This window comes from Eleginops maclovinus, chromosome 20 (genome assembly GCF_036324505.1).
Source record: "Eleginops maclovinus isolate JMC-PN-2008 ecotype Puerto Natales chromosome 20, JC_Emac_rtc_rv5, whole genome shotgun sequence".
In the NCBI taxonomy this organism is placed as follows: Eukaryota; Metazoa; Chordata; class Actinopteri; order Perciformes; family Eleginopidae; genus Eleginops; species Eleginops maclovinus.
Window position 1 is genome coordinate 13199735 of NC_086368.1, and position 25267 is coordinate 13225001.

Below are 25267 nucleotides of genomic sequence, written 5' to 3' on the forward strand. Positions count from 1 at the left end.
CAGTGTCTTTCAATTTCATATTAAAACAAAACTGCAACTTTTTCCTTTGACTGTCAGGACACAACATATCCTCTTGTAAAAGAAAAAACTGTATGTAGCCTGCCTTTCAGTAGTGTAATGAATATTTTTGGTGAAAACCAGCCCTGTGTATGAAAAATGTATGTGTTTTTAACTCCCAACTCTGAGCCATTGAATTATTTATTGTCAGTGTCTATTTTTAGGATACAGTCAATGTAAAACACATGACCAGGATGTGAGACACTGAAAATGTAACTTAAAATTCTCGAGGACTTTCATCGAACATATCTCTTTTGGTGTTTTAATAAGAAAGATGATCATGGTTTAGGTCTTTGGACCATTGTCAGCAGACATCATGCTGATTTTCAAACATGCTTATAATTTGACTGGATGCAAAATTCATGGACTGTACCGAAATAAGTAGAGAAAAACAACCAATCACCAATTTAAACATTTTATTGTATCAAATAAATTTTGATTACAGATGTAATCATCAATCATTTCAAGTAAAATTGGAACAATTACATATTACATTATTACCATTCAAAAACAGAAAAGAACATTATGTGGTCCGTTAATACACCGCAGAAGAAGAAAAGAACTTGCACAGGAATGTTTTTACCATCTTTTTGAGTCATTGTGATCATTGGTTTGTTGTGATCAATACCAAGATCATTCTGGGGTGGCTTTAGCTTACTGTTTGTTAACGGTTTTTGTTTCATTACTTTTACGTGTTTCTATGTTCCATGTTATGGAAGGATTGTCACAAATTCTACATAATAATGTCACTATGTGCTAAAAATAACTGATGAAGTACATGTATGATGTATGGTGGTGACTTTATAATGTTCTTGTTTCATAGAAAACTATAAGAAAAAGGAATGCTGGTAATTTGATTGACTTTTGAAATTATTACCCATACAAAACAATAGTACACGAAAAAAAGTCACTCTACATTCAGTGCCATGCAGGATAGAGTTTTATGACGAGGATTTAATTTCCCCCAAAAAGTGTCAAATATGATGATACAATTTGGTCACTGATGATGTTAAGTTAAAACAAACTAAATCGTAAGCAAATCTGCAGACTCAACACTCTATCGAAGCTTTTAGAAGTTCACAACTAGCTTGCTGGTAAAAGTCTTGTATAAAGTGTATTTGCTACTGTAACCGGGCATGGTAAATTGCAATATGTAAATTGGCCTATTATCAGTAGCTACTGTATGTCCTCCTTGGAAAACCAATGGAAATCACATATATTTATTCATGTTTGAAGTCAGAAATAATGTTAACAAGTTAATTTTTTTAGACTTGTAGTTAATAGTTTGGGGTTTTGTTTTTAAAGAGAAAGAAAGGTCTTTGGAGGAAATATATCACATACTCTTTTACCTCTCATTATAAGGAGCGTGTGTCTGTGATGAACACATCTTAGCCTACATCTGAGGGGCAGACTTGTAGGCAGCGGTGTTTGAAAGTAACTATGGATGGATTAACGCCCCGGCTGAATTGCAAGGACCAACATCTGACAGGAAACTCGCAAGTAAGTAAGTTTACATGCCGTTTAATGTGCTGCAGCAGAGCAGCTGATTAGCATGCTAACCTCCAAACTAGCGATGGCAGTGCATTGTTCCCCTGTGAATGTTTGTTTGGTCGCTCATTCAACAAGCTGCTGGTTTAGGTTCAGACATGCACGTATGTATGTTAAGGAGAGTTTTTGCAGGAAGGTAGATGTTGTTCAATGTAAGGGGCGGTTGTTTTGTGTTGCAGGTTGCTGTATGTTTTTTTAAACAATGATTTATGCAAATATGATTTGAAATGATGAGATTTGATCGGCTGTATTGAAACAAAGTCCCCATCTACTTGAAAAGTTGAATGAACGAACCGTGTTCCAACAAACTCATACAACAGTATCAAGTTCTCCTTTCAAGTTAAGCACAGGAAACTAAGCAGATGTGTGATGCTGTTAGGGTTACAAGGGTTGACGTTTCTGATGTTTATTCTCTTCATGAATAGAGTTCAAATTGTATTATTTTGTTGGACCAACAGTCTGCATTTATTCTTTCAAAAAATCAATCAATACCCTATTATCAAAATAGTTGCCCATACATTTTCTGTCAGTCAATGCATTGACTAATCTTTGCAGCTTTACATGCTGTAGCAGAAAAATAACATGCAATTGTACTCCAATGTACTTTCAGAATGTATTTGGAGATGTCCAATACATTTGTGAACATGTGTAAATATGTTTTCATTAATCTGTCAATCAACCTACAGTATTTGTTGCCTATAAACCACTCACTTCAACCTCACTAAATCATTTCATTTGAATTTTTGACGTTTTGGTTGCGGTCCCAGTTATGAGGTATAAATACATGTTTATTGCTTTGAATGCAACAATAATTGCAGGAATCATGGCGCATATGTAATGATAAAGAACTGTCTAAAATATTTGTAACAGAAAATGTGTTGCCTTTGAACGTTAAAGGGGACATGATGCATGTAAGTGGTGATAGTTAATGAAATTGAATGTGGGACTGAGATCACAAAAGTCTCTCTTTGTGATTAACTAGATACAGTAAGCTAGTTTTAGTTCAGTGAAGGAGAAGCTAAATAAATACAATTTAATTAAATATTTCACACAAAATAATTTTAGAAACCTTTGTTGTTGTTCTCGGTGTGGTTACTAAGGCCTGACTGTAGAGGAACATGGATGCCCTGATGCATCTAGAGTGGATCTGGAGACGCAATCTTCTGTCATTGTGTCGGCTGGCTTAGCAGACAAAACAGCTTTGTTTTGTGCAGAAGACCGCTCTATTTGTTTTTCTCAAGGCTGCATTTCTTTGTCTTCTCCTCTGCTGGCTGATTCGCACTGGATGCTGCTGCTTTTGTGTCTGCAAAAATAGACAGAGACATAAAACACTTGGGGCTAATAAGAGAAAGGCAAGTGGCTGACATTGGGGGATCTATTGAAATCCTTTGGCTAAACAATTACTATATATATATATATATATATATATAAAGTATTCATTTACTAGTACCTACAGTGGGGATGTAAGTTTCTCCAATTTATGATAAAAGTACACTTTCTGTTCCTGTTCGTTTTACTACTACTACTACTACTACTACTACTACTACTACTACTACTACTACTACTACTACTATTACATATACTATACATCATTTATTTTGACTTTACAGTAGAATTTTGGCATTTAACTTTCCCTTAACTTGGACAGATCTTTGCTTCAAATTGTGTGTTCAATCTTATGGAGTGACTTGTGTGTTTGCCATTATTTATAATCAAGATTTATGGCAACAATTATGCCTGTGCTTTATATACAACAATTTCTGTTAACTTTACACTGTGTTAGGCATTCATTTGTTATATAACAAACCTGTTTATTGGCCACATATATCGAGAGGAAGAAGTAAAGGAACAAACAAACAAAATCTACAGTAATGACAGAAAACCCACGGTTTCAGACCAGCCCCGCTAACACATTTTTCCTCCCGGGGTAATTCAGCCACAGCAGGGCTTGTGGAAGTGTGGATCAAAGCCACTTCACAGATGTTTGTCGATAACTTTTATTACATTACTGCAAGCAAAGCCTGCTGACCTGTTTAACATATCTATATACACCCTGCCTGGGGAACGGATGATGAAGAGTCCCCTGAGGGAAAACTGTTCCTGTGTAAACGTGGCTCTTAAGACTCTACCTGCTTGCACGTTATTGTGTTGTGATGAGGGATCTGCTACGTTGGCAAGGCTGGAACAATCCTCCTTCTCCTTGGAGTGGGGGCACTCGAGTCCACCGGCAGCTTCTGATAGACTTTCCCTCGAGAACTCTACAGGGGTTATACAAGTACAGGACATCTCGAAGGTGAAGAAAGATTGGTTTACTTTCCATCATACTGATGTGTGATAGAATACTCCAATATTTCTCTTAAATAAAGTGAAAGTAAAGAACTTCACTGCCTTTTCATTTGCATTTGTTTTTTAATTATGCGGAGTGAATTTAAAAGGCTGGTCTCTAAGTCAAACCACCACTCAAATAGACTAGTGTTAATGGTAATCAATTTGTTTCCCCTAGCATCTCCTTTGCTCCTTTATCTGTGCAGCGAACCAATTAGCACCTACAATATGAAGCAACCCATAAAAAACCTAGTTCTCTTGTTATATGGAGTTTTTGGTTGTTGTTGCTGTGTGTCCCTGTGACTTAAAATAAAAATAGATAATAACATTAACACAAATTATCTTTGCACACCAGAAAGACAGCCCTCGTGATGCATTAGTGCTGGGTAATTACTGAATGTGTGTGCAGTAGTTGCTGTCCTCTCTGACCACCACTCACCTGCCGTTAAAGTGAATTATTTGGCCCAAGCTAAAAAAGCTGATGCCCTTTTTTTCCCCATCAGCTGTTAAAGTGTTTGGCAAAGAGAAAAGACAGTTTCTGCCAAGACAGCCCTTTGAACCATCTTAGTGTAATCATTAAAGGAATTATTCACCTTCTTGCTGAGAGTTAGATGAGAGCTTTGATATCCTTCGTATGTCTGCATGCTAAAAATGAACTGCAATCGATCAGCTTAGCTTAGCATAAGCATAAAAGGGGGGGGGGGGGGGATAGGTTGAATAGCTTGCAAAACAAAATAAATTCATTCTGATACTCACTTAATAAAAGAAAGTTACTTCTTTATCCACACAAAAATTATTGAAATATCAGACATGCACATAAAAGTTTTTTAAAAGCTGGCATTGTAATTATAACAATTATTTATTTATGAACAAAACAAGCTTAAAAACCCTTCAAATGTGAGCGTTTTAGGTTGTTGGGTGGATTTTTCTTGTAATCGTTTCTGATACCGGTAATAATGTCTTCTTCATGATTTAGCATGCAAAAGTTGATCCAATGTTCTGCCAGAAAGCGAATAAGCATATTTCCTTTCCATATCCCCTTTCCCCCAACCCCTTTGTTTCACTTCTTTTAATTCTCCTTCTTCTCCCATAACACAATCCTTCATTTGCATACTTCCCTTCCAGCCATTTTCCCTTTACCTGCTTTAATGTTCTGCATTACTCTGCTGTTTCCATTTTCCTCACAATTGTATAACCTTTCTTAAAATGTATAATCTGTATTTTGCTTCATCTCTTTAACTTTATTTAATCCCCTGAGCTTTTTCTCCCTCTTTCCTTGTCCTTCAATCTGCTCTCTTCTCATTGTACCGCACCTTAGCAACGTCCTGTTATGTCCATCTTTTAACACCTTTTCTTGTAGGCTTATTTTTAAAGGACTTGTAATGTGGTATTTTTAAATTGTTGTATTGGAAGAATTTATTCTAACCCAGCTAAGTGTATACTAAAAGTTGCAGTGTCTTTTGAGAGTAAGTCATTATTGGATTTTTCAAGGAGATTTGTTGCTGAGTAGGCAGTTGCACTTAAAATCCTCTTCTTCACAGTCTCCAAACATACCCTCCATTTGGCAGCGCAGTTTCTCAAAGGCCTCTGCAGTGGCCTCATCATCGTGTGGGAGCTCCTCCCCGGGGGGAAATGAATCGGGGCTGGGCCGATCTGACAGGCAGCTCTCTGAGGAGCACTCGTCCCCCCCTCCCTGCTGCTGCCTGTACAGGTGGTGCTCCACCATGAACTGCAGCTCTGGGAGGAGAAAGGTGGAGAAAAGAGAGGTGAGAGATCAGGAAAGAAAAACTACAGGATACAGGAAGGAGAGGGGAAGATGAAAGGGTAAAGGAGATTATGGAAGAAATTGTGGAAACTGAAAGTGAAAATCACCAAATCATTTGGGAAATGTTTGTAGAAGTAGAAGGAGCGAGACAGGAAACTGGAGCAAGCGGAAGGGAACCAATGGAATAGACAGGGGTATGAACAGTGTTCAAATAAGTTCTTTTATGTTAAGAATTTGAATAAACCAGCAACGTTTAAATAACACCCAGCTGTTTTCCGGGAAGATACATCAGAGTTGGGAGTTAATTAGTTTAATTGCATTCTTATACCTCATTCATTCACAGTTGTATACATGTTCATCTCCCTATAGCGAGAAACTAAAGCGAAGTGATTATCGTCCCGATTCCCTCTAAGAAGTGACTCATCACACTTGGAGCTGTTTAGCTGTTAAATAATAAATGAATTCACATCTTAGTGCCTCAAGTTTCTGAATTGTTCCCTTGAATCTGTTTGTTGGAACTTATTTTTCTGCAGTTCTGCATAAATGTACATAAATTGTACTTAATTGGAAATCGATGCTGAAGATGATATTTGCAAACGGCCTACAGATTTTCTTTCTGTAGTTAAACATACTTCTTCAGCTGTATGCTTTCCTTTAGTTTGCACTTCAGGTTTGCTTTAGGTGGGTAGGGTATCAAATGCCCTAATCTCTCACAGGCCCCCTTTTGTAGCTAAAGACATGAACATTTTCTTGTTAGGCAATAGGGGATAATGAGTCCTTTCTGAGGCATGGGAAGCTCTAATTGGCTTTGGGTAGAAATAGGACACTATAAATCAGACTCCCATGATTAGCTTTGCTTTTCTTAATAAGTAAACATTTCCTGACATCTGACACCTTAGACTCTTATTGGACATACTAGCTTTATCCCATTAAAAGATAGGTTGGCATTTATACAATTCTTTTATTAAAATACGAATGACACTTCAGTAGATATCACTTTTGTTTTATTTATTTCTAGTTGTCTAGTTTCCCATCCACTGTATATTTATTGATGCTTCTCCGACTTGTTGTACTGTATAATTTTGATTCATCATTTTTTATTTAAGATGCCTCTTGCAAGTTTCATTTTTACATTTGAACATACGCTCAGTTTGACATACTTAGGTTTTAATTGAGTACAAAACTAATCTGAATATTGACAGCTGCCTTAATCATCAGCACTGTTTTCTAACCAGGTTTCTATTTATTGACATTAAACACATAAAATGTCACACATAAAGCTAAACGACTCTACCTTTCATCGTAGGGTTTCCCTTTTGCCCTTTCCTCCGTTGTCGAGGGGAGTTCAGCAAGGCTGCCTGTAAAACATCAATGTTTCATATCAGCTGGACAAAGAGCACTAAGATGAGGAAGATTATTTCAATACACAGTGAATTAAATTTAAAAAGACGGGAAAAAAAGGATCCCCCATAATTATGTCTCTGTAACCTTATTCCACTAAAATTGAACCTCATGGAGCATGAATTAGATTACCTTGTACAACTGGTTTGGGAGACGATCTTCATCGATTTCTGCAAGAAAGCAAACAATCTGTTAAGTACTTAACACAATAAAACACAAAAAATAGGGGATTTAAAGCAAAAACTGAATAAACAGGTTGACGTTGTGCAGGCTTGATAATGTGAATATTAGCACAATTGACCTCTTCAGTATGTCAGTGTAGCTGCAGGGTTGCTGTGTCTCCAGAGAGCGGATATAAGGTGACCTCTGGCCAGATGGTTTTTCAGACACACTGCAAGCCATGGACTAAGTGTTTGCTCATATCTTATCAAGCATGGTGGGCAGAATTATTTATTTTTGTTCATACTCAGCTCTTAGATGAGTGACAACTTGCACATTTTTGTAAACAAAGAGGATGCTAATCAACTCAACTTTTTAAAATAGCCCCCCCATGCAGCCATCTGCTGATGATTGATAAACGTTAATACAGTGTTTATCCAAAACTCTCTAAGGGAAGTAAGTGTGTAGAATACTGAAATACAGTCTGAAGCTTAGTTGATTTACAGGCAGTTGGCAGTGTTTACTGTAGGTACATCTGACTAAAACAAAAACAATATGCCTGCTATTAATTGTACGGTATATTCATGTCATGTTATACAGTTAGTTTCTATTATTTCAGCCGGCATATTTATATCAGTGAGGGTAGGCTAAAAAAACTCATCTCTGTCTATTGCAATACAGTTATTGGGCAGAATGTCTGCATTCGTTTTAACTATAGGTTAACCTCATAAACTGCATGGCAACTTCGTGTACAGCAGTTAAAGCAGTCATGTTGTTTTTCAGTTGTAGAATGAAACTCCCACATGATACTACACCTACGGAAATCTAATGTGACTCCCACTGGATAAAGATTTATCATCGGTAGTCGATATGTGAAACAGGACTCTGTGTTAACTTTATGAGAGGACTGAAATAGAAACATAAAAACAGTTCACTGGGACACAGTGAAACCATTAACCGTGATCAGTAGTGATGTGTTAAACCTGCAGCCAACTCTGCCTTTTCAGCTTCATAACTTTTTCTAGGACACAACCGTGTTGCTTGGCAACCTATGCATCCCCAGGCACTAGGAAGGCACTGTGTGTGTGTGTGTGTGTGTGTGTGTGTGTGTGTGTGTGTGTGTGTGTGTGTGTGTGTGTGTGTGTGTGTGTGTGTGTGTGTGTGTATATATTATTTCTACTTAAAAGTACGCGCAAGGCTGTTCGAAATGCCAGTGATGTGCTTGTCTCTTTATTCAGCACTCTCTCTCTCTCTCTCTCTCTCTCTCTCTCTCTTTCTCTCGCTCTCTCTCTCTCTCTCTCTCTCCCTCTCTCTCTCTCTCTCTCTGCACCAAACACAAACCCAGTGGTATATAAAACTCTTAAACTAAAGTTGTTCATTTCAAAAGGGATTCATCTCTACACGGTCGGTGTTTACAACAGTGCTTGAAACTGAATCTTATTTCAGGATCTCCCGGGAGTTCATACAACCATTATGGATCTTGGTTCAAATCAATCCAGGGAAATAGGCCATTATTAGACTATCCTTCAAGTGACAGACTGAAGTTTAAGTCTTATTATCTGGTATTCGACACCAGCTGCCAAATATAACTTTCTCGCAAAAAGGGAAAACAAACCATTTGGACTCTCGAGGTTAGGTATTTGCAAAAAGATATTTATTTTAAAATGTGTTAAAGAAATATTACACTAAATGGGGTGAACTTATGGAATGATGATGGAAATTAATTGTTTAAAAGAATACAAAACAACACAAAAATGAAAAAAATGTAATCATTTTTCGTGAAAAATGAGCCACACGTGTTTCACTATACTGTATATGAAAAGATGCAAGTGTATCCAGTATATGCATAATTCTGCTTTACACTAGCTAGATTGTATGTTATATGTTTTTTCATTGCTTTTAATCTGTTTTTGACATTTACAGATCGTTAACTAATCATTTTGTAGATTTTTCTTGTATTTCTTCTTGTATGAATAACAAAAACATAAAAACTGTTCCCCTCTTGTAATGGTGGCAGTTTTATCTGCAGGTTTATGAGGTGTTTAAGTACCTCCAACAAATGAACTCCTGCAGAGATGTAGGAGAGTGTTATGCTGAAAGTATAAGGTGTTTTGACCCTAAAAATGAACTGAATTATTATACTCCAGATAGGGACATACATTCTTATTACAGTGAGCAGCTGTTCTTTCATTTAAAATACAGACTTTGTAACAACTGAAAGTAGTAGTAGCAACAGGAGTAGTAGTAGACAACACATATTTGTAATATAATTTAGGTCAACAAACATAAAATTGGGCTTTCACGGTGGATTTCCTGATAGTTTTCTTTGTTTATCGAGCCCATCTGTGATGCAGAATGAGAAAAAAGAGGCTGTTCCAGCAGTGATGAGTCTATCACCGCAACTCCCAGCGGACTGGCTGTCTGACACAAAGCCAGATGAGAACAGAGACTCTCTTCTGACTCCTCATTCCACCAAGGCGCTCTAATGTGGCTGCCTGAAGCTGGTGTCAATTTATATTTTCAGTGCTGCAGTCTTGCATTTAAAAGGGGTTTTACTCTTTTGATGTTGTTGACTGTTGCTATGTAAAGGGCAAAGAAATTGGCCCTTTGCATAGCATTGTGTTTAAGGAAGCAAGATCTCTAAACGCACATCTCATCTCCTCAACAAGAGTAAGAAATTACAAATGCTAATCATGTTAGTTCCTGTTATTGTAACAAGCTGACAAGCTGCAGCTGCTTCTTCTGCTTCAACAGTGCAGGCATATTATTGACAAAAAAAAGCTTAATTTAATGGAAAAACATGATTTCTGACTGTTTAAGATTATAAATTACATGAAGACAAACAAATCTCAGACTTCCATGTCCTCTTGCACATGTTCATTGAAGTAACTTAAAGATATAGATGGATGAGACAACAGTTTGAATGGCAGAAGAAAATCTGATATAAACAGTGCAGGATATGTTTGAAAATAAACACTTTCAACATACATGGCTCTTTTCCTACATTTATCAATGCCAAATGTTCGCGCTACTTGCAATAATGTAACATCTAATTAAATTCTTTATGGGGGGTTATACATATGCCACATTTTTTCAGATGGTAGCAGTCGCTCCCCTAGAGAGCTGCTGCTGCTGGTGCCTTTAGAGATGAAGCATCTCACTGTAAGAGCACAACTTAACGTGATCGTTTTCTGTGCCATTAGTAGTTTTCCCCGTGTGGTGCACTGCTGCTGCTCATCAGGAAATGCAAAATACCAAATTAGAGGCTAGTCGTTGTTTCAGGTTGTATGCATTATAATACCTTTTTAAATAGTGATTGTTTATCTTGAAGAACTGGATCCTCTTTAAGGAAGATCAAATCAAACCAACTAACAATTTATGAGTCCTCATTATTTAGCACACAGCCTGCTAATACTGTAAGTTGCCTGTACCTCTGTTGCATGCTATAAGAGTTCACAGTGCACAGGACAGAGCAATCGCAGAGCATTAAATAATGCAGGGCTCTGTCTCATGTGGAGCACACCATTACTGCGCCAGCACAGCTCATCTCCCTCATCATCTTCATATCTCTTCCTCCCCATCCCCCTCCTCTCTCGCACAACGGTCTTGTCTCTGGTCGGTCTCTGTTTCTGATTTGATGTTTGATTTTTTTGTATTTATTTTTATTCTTGTTAAGAATATTTCCTTGGCACTGCTTTTTTGAGGACGCACTCGAGATGCAGCTCAGTGCGACAGTAAACGAAAAAAAAAAAAGTCTTACAACTTTCTTCTAGCAAACATGTTTTGCTCCCCATCCTGATGCTGGGCAAAATAATCGGACAATAGATTCAATTTGTTTGGATCAATTTCAGACAGGAAACTGTTACGGTTGCACTGTACAATGAAAATGTACAAAAGATGTTTGTTTTAAAGAAATCAAATCAAAAGTTTGAAGAATTGTCTCTTTTTTTAAAAAACATCCTCTTTTCTTGTAATCTTCTACACTCCAATTCCTTCACTTCTTCAAATAGATCTGTACTTAATGTCTCTTACTGTAAGTCTTTCTGTAACTTTCTTTTTTCTCTCTTCTAGCCTCTGATCTACTAAACAGGCAGGATTGTTGAGGGTTTTCTCTGCACTTTTATGCAGAGATCAAGGTTGACTGTGAGACACATGCTCAGAGTCCAATTACTGAATCTTACACAGACACATGTAGTCACACTCACATGCAGAGACATACTGTAAGCAAACAGATCACAGGGAATAACTAGACCCAATTAGAAGGACAGTTGTTTTGTGCTGTGTGTTATAGAAATATGCCTTCTTTGCTGATATTCTCAAGAATGCTTCAACTTTTCATTTAGTCACAAAAAAGACCATCTGTTTTCTCACCTTGGGAAAATAACACTCAACACCATATCTCAGCAGCTTATCTTCTATTAATTTGGGTCACATTACACACTTGCATGGCAAAGCGCAGCAGCAGGGAGGGAAGCAGGGAACCACAGGATGACTCATAAAAGAAGATAAATCTCGAGAGGGGCACGGTTGTGTTTGATCATTAAAATCCTGTGAGATGTCACACACACACCTACACACACACACACACACACACACACACACACACACACACACACAGCTGTTTTTGTTGCTCTAATGCAGAAGGAGAGTTCCTTTTCTGCATAAAAGACTTCAGATTATGTATCAAGAAAATAAGAAATAGAAATGGCTGAACTACTGTGGAGCATATTGTGGCTAACTTGTCGTTGTGTGGTTTTGGTTAAGCATATATGTTAAATGTTGTATTCTGTCTGCTCGCTAACCAGTAGATTTAAATTGACCATGTCCTCAGATTGTAGCCAAGTAACGGAGAACGGAAATCCAAAGCGAATGATTTCTGATTAAAAAGATATGGTTCAGGCTTTAATTGAACAGAATTAGAAAATATTTTTAAGGCAAGCTCTGAGATACAGAATGCAAATCAATATAAAGACCTTACTGAGGGGGATGTGCGTGTGCTTGCATGCGTGTGTGCCTTACCAGGTGATGATTGATCACTGGATGCCACTAAAGTGGCAGGCGTGGGTCTGCGTCTTCTGATCTGAAAAAGTAGAACAGTTTGATTTTCAGTGGGGGAAAAAAAACAATCTTATCACAGATGTTTGCTGATATGACAGTAGATCACACTATTGAGCTTTTTGAACCAAAACTCATCGCATAACTTTGCTTGAGTAGCTTTTGGTATAGTCTTCAAGTTTGAAGTGAAATTATGAATATCTCAAGCACTTCCAGGCTGTAATTTCACACCAATGCTTACCTGTAATGGGTGATATTAGCAAATCTAATCAAAACGTGAAGAAATATGCACTATGTTCTTGCTCAGCCAGTCAGTGAAAGTCTAGCCCTGCTCCCTCAGTACTGGCCATATGACCAGCTCAGCATCCACTTTCTCTCATGATGCTGGCAGCCCATAACACAGACTGTGATCCATAATTGGGTCTTCTTCCCTCTGAAGATGCCTGAGCTGGTTGAGAGCAGGGCTGGATCTCACAGTGAGCTCATGAGTGCAGCCTGGCACCACCTATACTTGCATCATGGGTCATGACTAGTGGAGTGTTGCAGCTTTGGACTATTCTGGGATAAAACCTGAAAGAACATGCATACTTCACTAAGTGCTGCAGAAGAGAGTCCAAACCTGCTGTAGAGCTGTTAGAAACCCTCCAGGCAGATGTAATAACAAGAGTGATATAACCTGTGATAATGTGAATTGCGAATAGGCCAAAAAGTCTGTTGGTGTCCTTGCGGGTTTTTGCTATAAGAATTGTCCTAAAATACTCCCATTGATATACATTGTTCCACAAAAGTACAACAAGTACATGTGTTAAGTAATCAAAAAATACTTTCTTCTACATTCTGCATTTTTCAGATTTTTACTTTACAGTATCTCCGTAAAAAGTATTTTGTATCCCAGGGCTGATGGATAATTTGACATTTAAATATGTTTTGTGGTTCTACAAATTCAAAATGAGATACGTTTTGCATCTATCTCTCTAAAAATGTGCTACCAAATACTTTGTGGGAGGAGAGGAATCTAGGATTAGGGGATTACTTCTCAATTGAATTGCTCTATAAACCTAAAAAGCTATGATATATATATATATATATATATATATATATAATCTCCCTCTCTATATATATATATATATATATAGAGAGAGAGAGAGAGAGAGAGAGAGAGAGAGAGAGAGAGAGAGAGAGAGAGAGAGAGAGAGAGAGAGAGAGAGATTTAAATACAAAGTCAATTACACACACACACACACACACACACACACACACACACACACACACACACTAATGCACTCCTCACACATAGCTGACAGACTTGCTGACTAATGCCTGTTGGCATGCTTGGTCCAGTCCTCCATGCGTCTTTTTCAAAATGCTGCTTGTGCACTTAAAAAGCTGTGTAGTCTTCTGTAGTCAGCCAAATGGCTTAACCTCCACTTGCACCGATCAGCATCACATTGTATTTCATGGTACAATTGAAATCAGCTAAACTGTTTTCTGTCAAGATGATAAACTAAAGATGTGAGCTGTACTGTGTGAGTTGGAAAGCAAATAGATAAGAGTCCTTTAATGGCAGGTACATTTAAAGATGAATATAAAAACAAAGTGAAAGAGGTGAATCACCTAGTGTGCATGTTTGACTTTGAGGCTGTGCTTTGCTCAACAAAATGTGTGAGGAAACCTAAAACGCAGAAAACATAACATTAGACTCTGCATGAGGAATGTAAAAATCAGCAGTCAGTGTTTCAAATGCACAGCCTTATTGCGTATTCAGATCATAAGAGGCTTTATCTTCATTATCTTTTAAATCACAGATGTAGAGTACAGGAAGGAAGTGTGAACAAGAAGAGGCATTGAGTGACTTTTCTTTTCTGACCAGGCAGGCAGAGATGTTTTACAGCTTTTTAGACTTATCCGAGGGATGCATGTCAACTATTCAGGGTCCTCTTGTGGCACTTTCTGTATCCGATGCTATTGTTAATATCTCTCGGAATAGGTCTGTGTTTTTGTCGACATAAACATAGGGAGGTTTCTCCTTGCACAACATTTTATTGGAGGTAAATCCAATTCTCAATTTCTCAAGCTGCATTTGCATCTGCGTATTCCTACAGACAGTGTAAATGCAAATACATCCCCAGCAAATTGGTGGCAACTGGGCCAAAAAAAAAACAATTATGTCACATACATAAGATTCAGCTATGCACAATATTTAGAAAGGAATGTTGAAACCAAGTTGAGGTACTACATTAACACCACTGTCCTTTTTACTGTGTACATGTTTGAGTGTAACTATTTATTTAAACAGAGGGCACCATATTTCCTATACAGTTACATTATGTTACTGGGGAAACAAGATACAACCCCAAGTAATGACTCGAGTTACCTTTGCATAACATTGTAATTGAAGAAGTAGCATACTGTACACCTGAATGCAACACACTAAAATCTATAGCCCTGATTATTTATAGAGCTTCAAGTATCTTTTACAAATCAAATTATTTTAACATAAACATTTTGCAGTTTCAATAACTTCAAAACTGTTTTCAATCAATCTTAAATCTTTGTCATCGGCCAAGATCAAACTTCACAGCTGTCAAATCAAAGCAGAGCGAGGCTGTGTACAACTGAGGCTGTGTACAACTGATTATGCCTGGACTCATTGTTATTCTACTCAGCTAGTAGCAGAGCAAACTCGGTGATCCTCCCTCACACAAATACCACCGCTAACTGGACAGGCCCACCCCTCAAACACCATGCCTGCCTTTCAACCCACTGTCCGTTTAAAATGCACTTCCGTCACTTATCGCAACAACGAACAAAAACAGCCTTCAAAAGTGATGGGTGGGCAGGGAGAGCATGCCTGATATTCATGTGTGGGGCAGCAGACAAAATGCCCTTGGCAGGAAATATAGGTCAAGTCAGGCGGGAGTCAAAGTCTGTTTCATATTTAACACTTGTGCTTGGTTGACATTGCCTTTACCCCTTGCTTGTTTAGGGCCCCACAAACCCCAAAGCAGTCTGTACAAAAAAAACTCTTATAAAAATACAGTTTGCTTTATAATACATTTATTTAAAATATTTTTGGGGGTGAAACTTTCAGGGAACTTTAAATACTACTGTCAACACTAATCACATATACACAGCATATGAACAAGCTTTGCATTTTCCCATACTTGCTGGAGTCTCTTAGACCCAAGAAAAACATATGTTTCATCTTCTGTAGTACACTTTTGAAACCGGGCTAATTTTGAAATCAGGATTGTAAGCACTTCTTGTATGAGCAATTAACTATATGCTGATGCTGAAGCTGGAAAAAACAATGTAAAGTGTGTGTTTAAGGCCAGGATGTACAGCAGCAGCAGCCTCCAAAGAATATGAACTTGCTGTCCCAGTCGGGACATTTATAATAACGTTTTTCTTTCTACTGAATGCCAACTATCCTTAACATTTAGATTCCGGGTGAAGCTAATTAGCAATGTTGCTTGAGCTACAGCTGTTCAGGCTTCATGGCTTGAAGCAGATTTATCATTTTTTCCAATTTTCTTAACATCGGGTAACCAAGCCTAAAGCTAAGGGAGGTAAAAGAGTTTGAAAAAAGCCTCTTTCCCTTCTAATATAACCCTTCTTCTTTGAGAAAAATCAGCGGTAGTTTCGTTATACTTGTGCTATTAGTGTTGCCCTGTGACCTTCACTATAACGATGTGTCTTGCACCAGTCAGCGGATGGGCTGAGGCAGTACAGAGCTGTCAGAGACTCACTTCAATGCACTGACAAATATCCATGTGATTTCTAATTCTGTCTTCGGAAATATGATCTTTGAATTGTTCAGGCTTAAAACTGTGCTCAGCCAAGTAAATCTCTCGGACTTTCTCCAACGCTGGTCTTATTTGGCTGAACGGTTTCGATTAGACGGAATTCATTGTTTTTCATACGACATTGAAGATCACCAACATCCACTTTATTTTTTCTGTTTTTCGGTCCTCTTTCTCCCCATCATTTTCTACGAATACTTTGTCTTCCCTTCCTGGAACAACCCTCTTATCATTGTCTCTCAATAAATATCATACTACCAGCTACATTAGGGGAGCAGAGTCAAGTGGCATTGCACAAGCTTTAATTTAATCTCTGTACAAATTGATTATTCATGACGACTACAAAGGCAAGTGGCAGCATTTCACAAAAGAAAATCGGTTTTCAATCAGGGATTAATATTATGTTTCCATTGATGCAGCCTGAAAGTTATCTGCACAGGCCTGTTAACCTGTTCAAGTGCATGTACTTGAGTAACAAAAGGAGAAACAGAAGTTTGAACAAAGTTGCTTGAGTTTTAAATTCCCTAAATACAAAAAAGATCAGTGTAGCAGAGCACTTCTTTAAAGCAGTTATTAATATATCTTCTTCTTAAAACCATATATTTTAGTTTAAAAGGTCTTGGTTGCCATAATGTGTCAGAGATATGCATGGTGTGATAATAACTAGAATGTACTGCATAATAAGTAAGGTCTTCTTGGAAAATGTCCCTCCTGAGGCTACAGAGTAATTGTTATGTTCTCAGTCAAGGACATAGTTGATCTGAAACATCAGCATAGGGAATATCAGGGAGGACATTGTAAACCCTGAAACGTCTGTAACAAAGGAACATCACCTGAAAATGTCACGATTCCTCATCTCAACAAGCACTATACTGCCTTTGTCTATGAATATATTTTCACAGGCAAGGGCACTCCAACTTAAAACCGGGGCAATGTAATTACAAATCTACAGTCTGTTGTTGTGGGAGATGGTTTGATGTTCTTTCTTTCTGTGACCAACATTTCCACTCAATTGACAATTGAGTGTAATCCAACTGTGTTTATTATGTTATACACACATTAATGTAACACAACAGATGACTAACCTAACTGTTGCCTCAGTCTGTTTATCATGAAATCATTATTGTGTTTACGCTGAATTAAATGAAGACATGATAAAGAAATTGTTTTGACTTTGTTGTCAACAGTAATGCAAGAAGATCAGTACAACTCTCATAAACATTTTGCCTGTTAAATTCAAGGCTACCAATAGTTCAGCATATTCAGGTTTTTCCAGTGTTTATTGGCCTCTATTGTGAAGGTTTTGAGACATGAGCTTCAAATATTCTTTGCAGAGAGTTAGCTGAGAACATCAAATACAAAGCTTTCATCTATTGGTTTATTATTAAAACTTGATCCATAAGATTGTAGGATAGATTCACATAAAGACTGGAAGCTGGGAAACAATGGCTAGCTTGCTTGCTCTGATGAAGGATAATAATATCTGCCAACCAGCACTTGTAAAGCACCTCAATTGTCATGTTATACCTTAATCTAAATCTGTACAATAAGGAGTCCTTTCTCCGATATGAGTCTGCCGACAGTCTGCTGCTGTCCCAATTTCCACTGTACCTGTAAGCTGAGCAAAGCTCCTGGATCCAGCTCCCTGTCTAAAGATATTGTTATTCATAAAGCAAAGTTATATTTCCTACATTTCCCATCAAGTAGTCAAACAGCCTGTTCCCAGCAATTGATACTCCTTCTACCAAAAATAATATTTGATTAACTTCCCAAAAATAATCTGGATACTACTATCCTCGGTCACCATCAGGTCTTGGCCTATCCGGTACAGTCAGTGTGTGCTCGTAGGAACACATTGAGCTCCAATGTAAGGTTATGATAAGGGTGGCAGACACTGTAACTATCTGCGGATAAGAGGATGAGTGTGTGGTGTTGTTGTGAGGGTCCGACCTCAGGAAAGCTGTTCTGACTGACGTGCAGTTCTCAACGGAGACTGATTCACCATGTCAGGAGGGGTCAGGTTGCAGAGATTACTGAACCATGGGTGAAATCCCCTGGCGTGACATTCATAAGTGTGCTCGCAAACACAAAGAAAAGCACAAACACATTTTTTCTTTTCTTTATATCTGACCTTTTTGCTGTTTGGCTGTCTCTATCACATACAGCTACTTAGGCACCTGCATGCCATGCAGACTCAGGCCACCCAGGTTTTTAACTAAAGTCTACAGTCTCAATAGCACTCAGCCAAGCCATCGTCCTGCTAACTACAGCAGAGAAATAAGAACAATCTTGAGTCTTTGCAGAAGAGGTAAAGTGAATTTATTGTGGAGCTAAAAGAGGATGTGTCGGCTGGTGAAGAAGAGTTTAAAGTAAACAGCAAGCTGGAGGTGTTTAAGAGCCTATATTGAATGGCTGCCACCTGGGAGCAGAACAGTGGCCAAATAAATACAGACAGAGGACACCAACTCCCTGACAAGCAGACACAAACGGTACAGACAGGGAGACCAGAGCATCTTTAATTACATCTGTATCTGTCAGGCTCATGTACAGAGAGGGAAAGACAAATGCACTGCAAGAATGTAGACTCAAACACACAAACATAATTAGACAAACACACTTTTTATAAATGTACCACAGGCACCAATCAACAGACAGAGTGTTTCAAACATCAGTAGACCAATAAAACAAGTGATAATGTTTCTTACTTCCACACTAAAACAAACCAATGGGTTTCAAGCCTGGATAATCACACCATAGACGCATCACACTCAACTGCTGGCAGATTTATTAAATCCTGAAGATTTCAGACCTGGAGGATTTGGCGATGCCTGTTGTTACCGTAGAGACAGGAAATGCTATCTACAAATCGCTCTACAGATTCTCATCCTCTTCTACGTTTATATCATCATCACTGACAGTTGATCATCGGTAGTTTTTGCTACCGTGAAGAAATGTGGATCATTGCATTGTGGGATTGTTAGGAGAAACTGGTGTTTGTGGCCTGCAATTGTATAAGAAATGATGATTACCAAAGAACAGAATGTTATATGACTAATATGAATCTGTAAGCCATGCCAACAGAAAGCAGATCTATTTAGCTGAGATCTCGTCCCTAAGGTAGATGGTCCTGGGTCTTTTGTCCTTTGGCAGAGTCATGGGTCAGTTTTCTCATGACTAAGCATGTATTCATTGAAACTGTATGAAAGCAGGCTCTTCAGTCTGAGTAGTTGAACTCGGCTGCAGAGACATTGCTTTCTGTTTGCTTTGTGCCTGTTTTGCAAAAGATGATTAAAGACTCAGAAGGACAACTGTTTGACCAGTTCATTGCAAGAATTTCCATTAAACACTTTAATGGTTTCATTGTAGAGTTGTTGAGAGCAGTAAATGATAGATAAACGCTGTGCAGAAAGTAATAGATAGAGGACTCAAAGGACATTTTAAATCTTAAGAAATAGATCAAGATATAATGTTAATATAGAGTTGAAAAATGTATTTCCAAAATGATGGATGATTAAATTTCAAAGTAATATAATCATCTAAAGTTTTAGTATCAATCAAACATATGAGAAGGGAGTGCTCTCAAAGTTCAATTGTTTTTACTTTGACCTTGTTTTCTGCTGATCATTGTCAGTATTATTTTCTGCCATGACAAATCTAGCAACGCAAAGTTAGTTTGATATTACCGGGAAAATGTAAAAAGTATCAACTCTAACAAAAGATTAAATAACATCACTTCCTTTCACACTTAAAGATTGCAAACCACAAGAAAGAATGTAAAAATGTTACATTATCCTCGTTCTCCTTTCGATTTGAGTGGAAGTTATTACAATTCCAGATGAAGTCCAATTTTTATGGAGAGAAAGGCATTATGGAGGATTCAAACAGTGTTCCCATTGAGTTCCTCTTATCTGAGCCTCACTAAGGTATAATAATATACTAATAATACTTATTAGCTCTAACTCTAACTGAGCCTTTTATCCCAAACCATCCAGTAAAATTTCCTCAAGATTAAACTCACATACACACATATGCTAAATGCAGTCTTCCTAACATCTCCTTTCTTACAGTCACAGTTGGGAAAAGAGTGCCCTGCAGAAATAGAGAGATACTACCATTTGTTATTAATGACCTGCCTATGTTATATTTATAAAAAAAACAAGAAAATGGGACACAACTATTAACTGCATTATTTTAAGACACATGAGTTGCACCCATGTGTTTTTAGTCAGTAATAAGAGTTATTTTGTTTCGTATCCTTAAGTGATGTTGAGTTTTTAGGATTTTAAAACAATTGAATATCTTTCCATCTTTTCAGACTTCCTCCAGTGGAATGTCATTCGAAGTCAGCCATGTCACGTAGTTTCAATTTATTATTTAGATCCATTTGAGATTGATGTGATGAAATGAATTCAATGCTGCTGAAAGCAGATTTTGAGCAAGTTTATCTGTTAGCAAGTATTGTCAACATCTCACTGCTGTACAGTGCGTGCAGCCAGTCAGTAAAACCAAAACAAAAATTCCAGGGGGATCCATTCACTGCAACACCCCTTTTTATCACTGCTGACATACTGTGTCTCTAAGAACCTGCTACGCTGTGAGAGGAACTGGAAAAATCAATCCTAAATTAATCATGAATACTTTAGCGTTGTATTCAAAAGACACAGCTGGCTAATTATGTTTAAGAGAGTAATAGGAAGCTGAAATTGTGGTTCTTCAAAGTGGCAATTTGTCATCATGCGTTGTGGACACAGCACACTGCGCTTTTTCTACCAGCTGAGTTGCTCAGTTATTACTGCAGCCCTTGCTTTGATGGCTGGAATAAATGTTTCTCTGTTTTTGTGACAAGCACAAACACAAACTCTGATTTATTTTCTATTCTTTCCACAATGGTCTTGCTAAAACTCATATCAAGCCACTGACACATTAAAGAAACCTTTAAAGGTCCCCCTCAACTAAACCATCCTCCACTTTCTCCCCCTCACCTGTTCTGCTGCCTCTGGGTCCAGGTGTGTGTCCAGAAGGGGAACGGTGAACTGTATCTTTCTGGGGCTCCCTGTGTCCATGGTGGCTCTGACTGTCAAAGAGGATGACTGGATGAAGAAGAGGAGGGAGGCAGAATCCGTACGAGTGAATGAGGGTAATAGCTCACTGAGGGTGGCAGAAAATAAGTGGGCTCCAGCTTATAAAAAACTAAGATGGTAGTATATTTTCTGTCTGACTATTTTCCTCACTTTTATAATTTAACTCACTTTTCCCTGATTTCCTATCTTTTTATTTGTATCCCTGTTTGTTTCTATCCTCTGCACCTGCTGGTGTCTCTATCCCGGCTTCACTCTTCTTCCTCTCTGTCTCCCCTAGCTGTCAGCGCTGAGGCAAGGGCATTCTGGGCTGAAACACCTCTCCTTCGCTCTCATTTGCTGAGCCTGACTCCCTTTCTAGCAAGTCCCACCCTCTGTTCACATTTCCTTCTCTCTGTATTGGATGTCTGAAATCAGGGCTGTTCTGCAGCACCCACTGCACAGACGGGAGAGAGACGATGAAAAACACATATTCTATTTCTCTCTCTTTCTCTTTCTATTAGATGGGTAGGAAAAGATGCCTGATCCAGCCTCTGCTTTAAGAGAAAGTGTTTTTAAAATCTGCTTCCTACACATTGTGTAATAAACAGTAAGAGGTTCTCTCAGTCTTCCACACTTAGGTTATGTACCTACATATTTCAAATTGTATCTGTACGTCACAGTCAACACGTTGGCATTTCGTATGTTGTGTTGAAGTATACATTTTGAGCACAAACTGTAAAGCTAATATAGCTGTGAAATTATCATCTTAGCTTTGTTATATATCTGACCAAGCTTGTCCTCGCTGCAGCATGGTGAGCACAATCTGTATTGATTGAGTGTTCCTACATCACACATCTGCTGGGCACTGATACATGACACCAGCCAAGAGACATATGGCTGCTGTAAGTATCAGATATTCAATTCATACTGAGGGGTTAATCTGAAAAAAAACAGAAAATTACATCCCTAGAATTATAATTTTGTTAGCAAACATATCCGATCAATTTTAACCTGAATTCCATATTTCAATCATTTTAAGAATCAAACTTTAATTCAATGTCATTCATTTAAAAAAGTAAAGCTCATTTTGGAAACTGATGAACAGATCTTAGCAGTTTTGTGCTGACACTGACTGACTGGTAAGACCACTAAGTACTGTGCTCTGACTGTATATGCGACATACATTTGTATATAGGATATTTTGCCAGTTGAGATAGACAGGAAATATGAGAAAGAGCCAGAGAAGAAGGGGGGTGTTTCTCCAAACAACAAAAGATCCCCAGCTGGAATCAAACCCAGCACAGTGTGGCCATATGGCACAGAACAACACAAGGCCACAGGGCGACTTTAAATGAGTGTATTGTGAGTCAAGTCGACTTTTTTTGCCTATATCTCCTCAGTGAAAGTAACTGGATGTAATAAGAAGCCTACAGTAAGATGGAATAAAAAGGAGAATATTTTCATCGTCTGACCTGGATAAATCCCTTCCTCTATATCCATGTATGAATAAATGAAGACAACATCAGAATCCTTTTTCCTTTTTCTTTTTTTGACTCAACCATTATGGTGCTCTGCTAGAACTTCAAATACACCATCACAGGGTTTTTTTTCAAGCTTTTCAAGGAAGGAGTGAGAGTAAAAATGTATCAGTTTAGAAGATTTTCCTGAATTGTGTGTTTGTCTTTCAAGCAGAGATGTGTGTGAATAAAGGATCACATGCTCTGTATGTGTGAGAGACAGAGAGCTCACAACAGCTGGCTGCTTGTTCTCCCATACAACCTCTTTCCTGAAGTAAAAACATTAGTAAATTGTACAGTCAGTGTTATCTCTTAGTAGCAGCACAGTGTTTGTGTCTGTGGTTGAGCAAACTTCAAAGAAAACAGCCCACAGCCACGCATCTAGTCTTCAAAAGATTGGTTAAGGTCCTGTTAACTGTTAATGAATGTTGTTTCATTGCAGTACCAAGGAGGTTTTGTTTACCGTTAGGTTTGTTGGTTTGTCAGCAGGATTGAAAAAAACAATTAAAATACTAGGCCGATTTTCATTCTATGAAAAACCCCATTTCATTTTGGCATGGATCCGAATAAGGGTGGGGGGTACACGCATTATTTTTCACTTATGTAAATGGCCTTGGTGGACGTCTGCACTCTCCAAATACCTTTCTAATCATTTTATGTTTTTACAGTCCCTGCTTAACAGTATTAACTTTCATCAGATGCTTCATCTAGAGAGGCTTTACTGTTGCTTCTCAAACTCAAACCACAATCCTCTTATTATGTTGTGCTATTTTAAGCTATAGTGTTAACCCTTGTACGTCAGAGAAACGATAAATGGCCACTCACGGACACAAAAACTATTTCATCAAACCAACAACTAACATGAATGTAAACTCTCTCCATTGGTCCATCCAAAAAAACTAATTTCATACTGTAGCCTACAAGTCAAAACATTTAACTGTATTTTCACAACTGTTCAAGACAGTCATTGTTTCCATTCATTTTTATTTTGGTTGGAAAGTCTTCAAACAGAAACTTGCTAACTCTGATTGAGGAGCATGATCGTACTCTGTTTCAAAGTCCTGGATCATCCGATCATCTCACAGAGCTTTTAGTAACTCGGCAGCTCAATAAACAGTACAAAGAGTGCGTAAGTTACAGAAAAACATGAACAACTCAGATCAAGAGTTCTTCCTTTAAATTGAATGCACGTATGTTGACTACGAAGGTGGCACCAGGTATTTTGTTTAGTTGTTTAGACTGCTGTCTGTAGTGCAGTGCATTCATATCTGACACTGGAAGCTTTTTAATATTGTCTGTACATCCTCAGAAACAGTCTGCAACAAAAATGTTCTCTTTAATAGAAAATAGAAAACAATAGCTGTCCAGAATTGTGAAAGAAATTTACACATTGCAGCATTGTTTGCTAAATGTTTAGCTGCAAAGTAAAATAACTCTGCAGTTTACCCTTGACACTGACATACACGATCCTTCACTCACCCTGGAGCCATTAAAGCATGTTGTTTGTGACAAATTGTGCTGTGGTAGTGGGGGATTGAAGAGAGGTCAGAAAGCCATAGAGAATGACAGCATCTGAGCTGCAGTTTACCATATCATGTACTTGCTGTTACTGCATGCAGTACGTGGCAATCACAATTCTCTATTCTTTTCTTTCAGTCAAAACTGATTTTTTGTATGAACCCCCCCGCAGACTCATCGAATTCTTACGAGTTAAATCTTTCAGCTGTGCCATTAACAGCTCCAGCGCCCAGCTGTCTCTGTTGGTCTTAACATGTTTCTCGTTACCTCATGTTTAATTCTCATAAGTCATTGTCATAGTCCCTGTTGCTTCACAGATGTAATCCTATTGCAAACTCAGACATCCTGCTGGGGGATCCCTCTTTCACTATTTTAGATGACTGCCAGAGGGGAAGTCCTTTTGCCGTGAGAAAAGTAATACAAAAATTGCAGAGACAGTGGTGCACATAAAGGCAATGCGATAAGGGAACTTGGATCTTAGTACCGTTTTGCATTTTAACAACAGGCTTAGAATACAAGTCACAAAAAGATATTTGCTTTTGGTCCATGGCCCAGCATTAAGTTGCGGTTTTGCCCATTCAAGTGGAAAAGGTTTGGGCACTTAAGCTCTTGAGAAGTCCAGCTAAAAGTCACACAGTACAGTAGATGGACAGAAACATGCTAGCACTGCAGCATTAAAGCCAAAACGATAAGCTATAGAATCTTTAGTACTTGAATATACCCTAACTTCTTTTACATTTTGTTCTGTATGTTTTTAACAGTATACTGCAGTACAATAGTTAGCAATAGATCACATCAAGTGACCTGTGACATTACATTTTGGGACATTTTTTTCCCCCCACTTTATTTATGGTGATTTTAAACCGATATCAGATTACATTTTCACAGTTGTATAACGTATAGTTAACACTAAAAACAGACATCTCTCACGACACGCTACTAGACAGACAAAAGGGAAACAATAATAAAATAAATAAACATCTTAACACTTTGTAGGCCTACTTCAACTTTACACGATGAAATTAGCTTGTTGTATTTGTGTATTCTGTAGGACTTACT

At 38.0% G+C, this 25267-nt stretch overlaps 1 protein-coding gene across 1 annotated transcript; it reads right to left on the reverse strand.

Moving 5' to 3' along the window:
- Positions 1-458: 458 nt before the first annotated feature.
- Positions 459-21477, reverse strand: LOC134882203 (protein phosphatase 1 regulatory subunit 1A-like). Its single transcript, XM_063909804.1, has 7 exons — positions 21096-21477; positions 12275-12335; positions 7229-7266; positions 6990-7053; positions 5485-5667; positions 3735-3863; positions 459-2908 (listed from the first exon to the last, which is right to left on the reverse strand). The coding sequence occupies exons 1-7, from the start codon at positions 21174-21176 to the stop codon at positions 2829-2831; spliced, it is 636 nt and encodes a 211-aa protein (XP_063765874.1). The 5' UTR covers positions 21177-21477; the 3' UTR covers positions 459-2828.
- Positions 21478-25267: the final 3790 nt, after the last annotated feature.

What these genes read in the sequence shown, in the direction of transcription:
- LOC134882203 (XM_063909804.1), bottom strand. Translation starts at nt 21,176, where the DNA reads ATGGACACAGGGAGCCCCAGAAAGATACAGTTCACCGTTCCCCTTCTG. An exon ending in ACCCAGAGGCAGCAGAACAG is followed by an intron (nt 12,336 to 21,095) that starts GTGAGGGGGAGA and finishes CTACTTTTTCAG; the next exon opens with ATCAGAAGACGCAGACCCAC. An exon ending in ACTGCGCTGCCAAATGGAGG is followed by an intron (nt 3,864 to 5,484) that starts GTATGTTTGGAG and finishes TAACCCCTGTAG; the next exon opens with AGTTCTCGAGGGAAAGTCTA.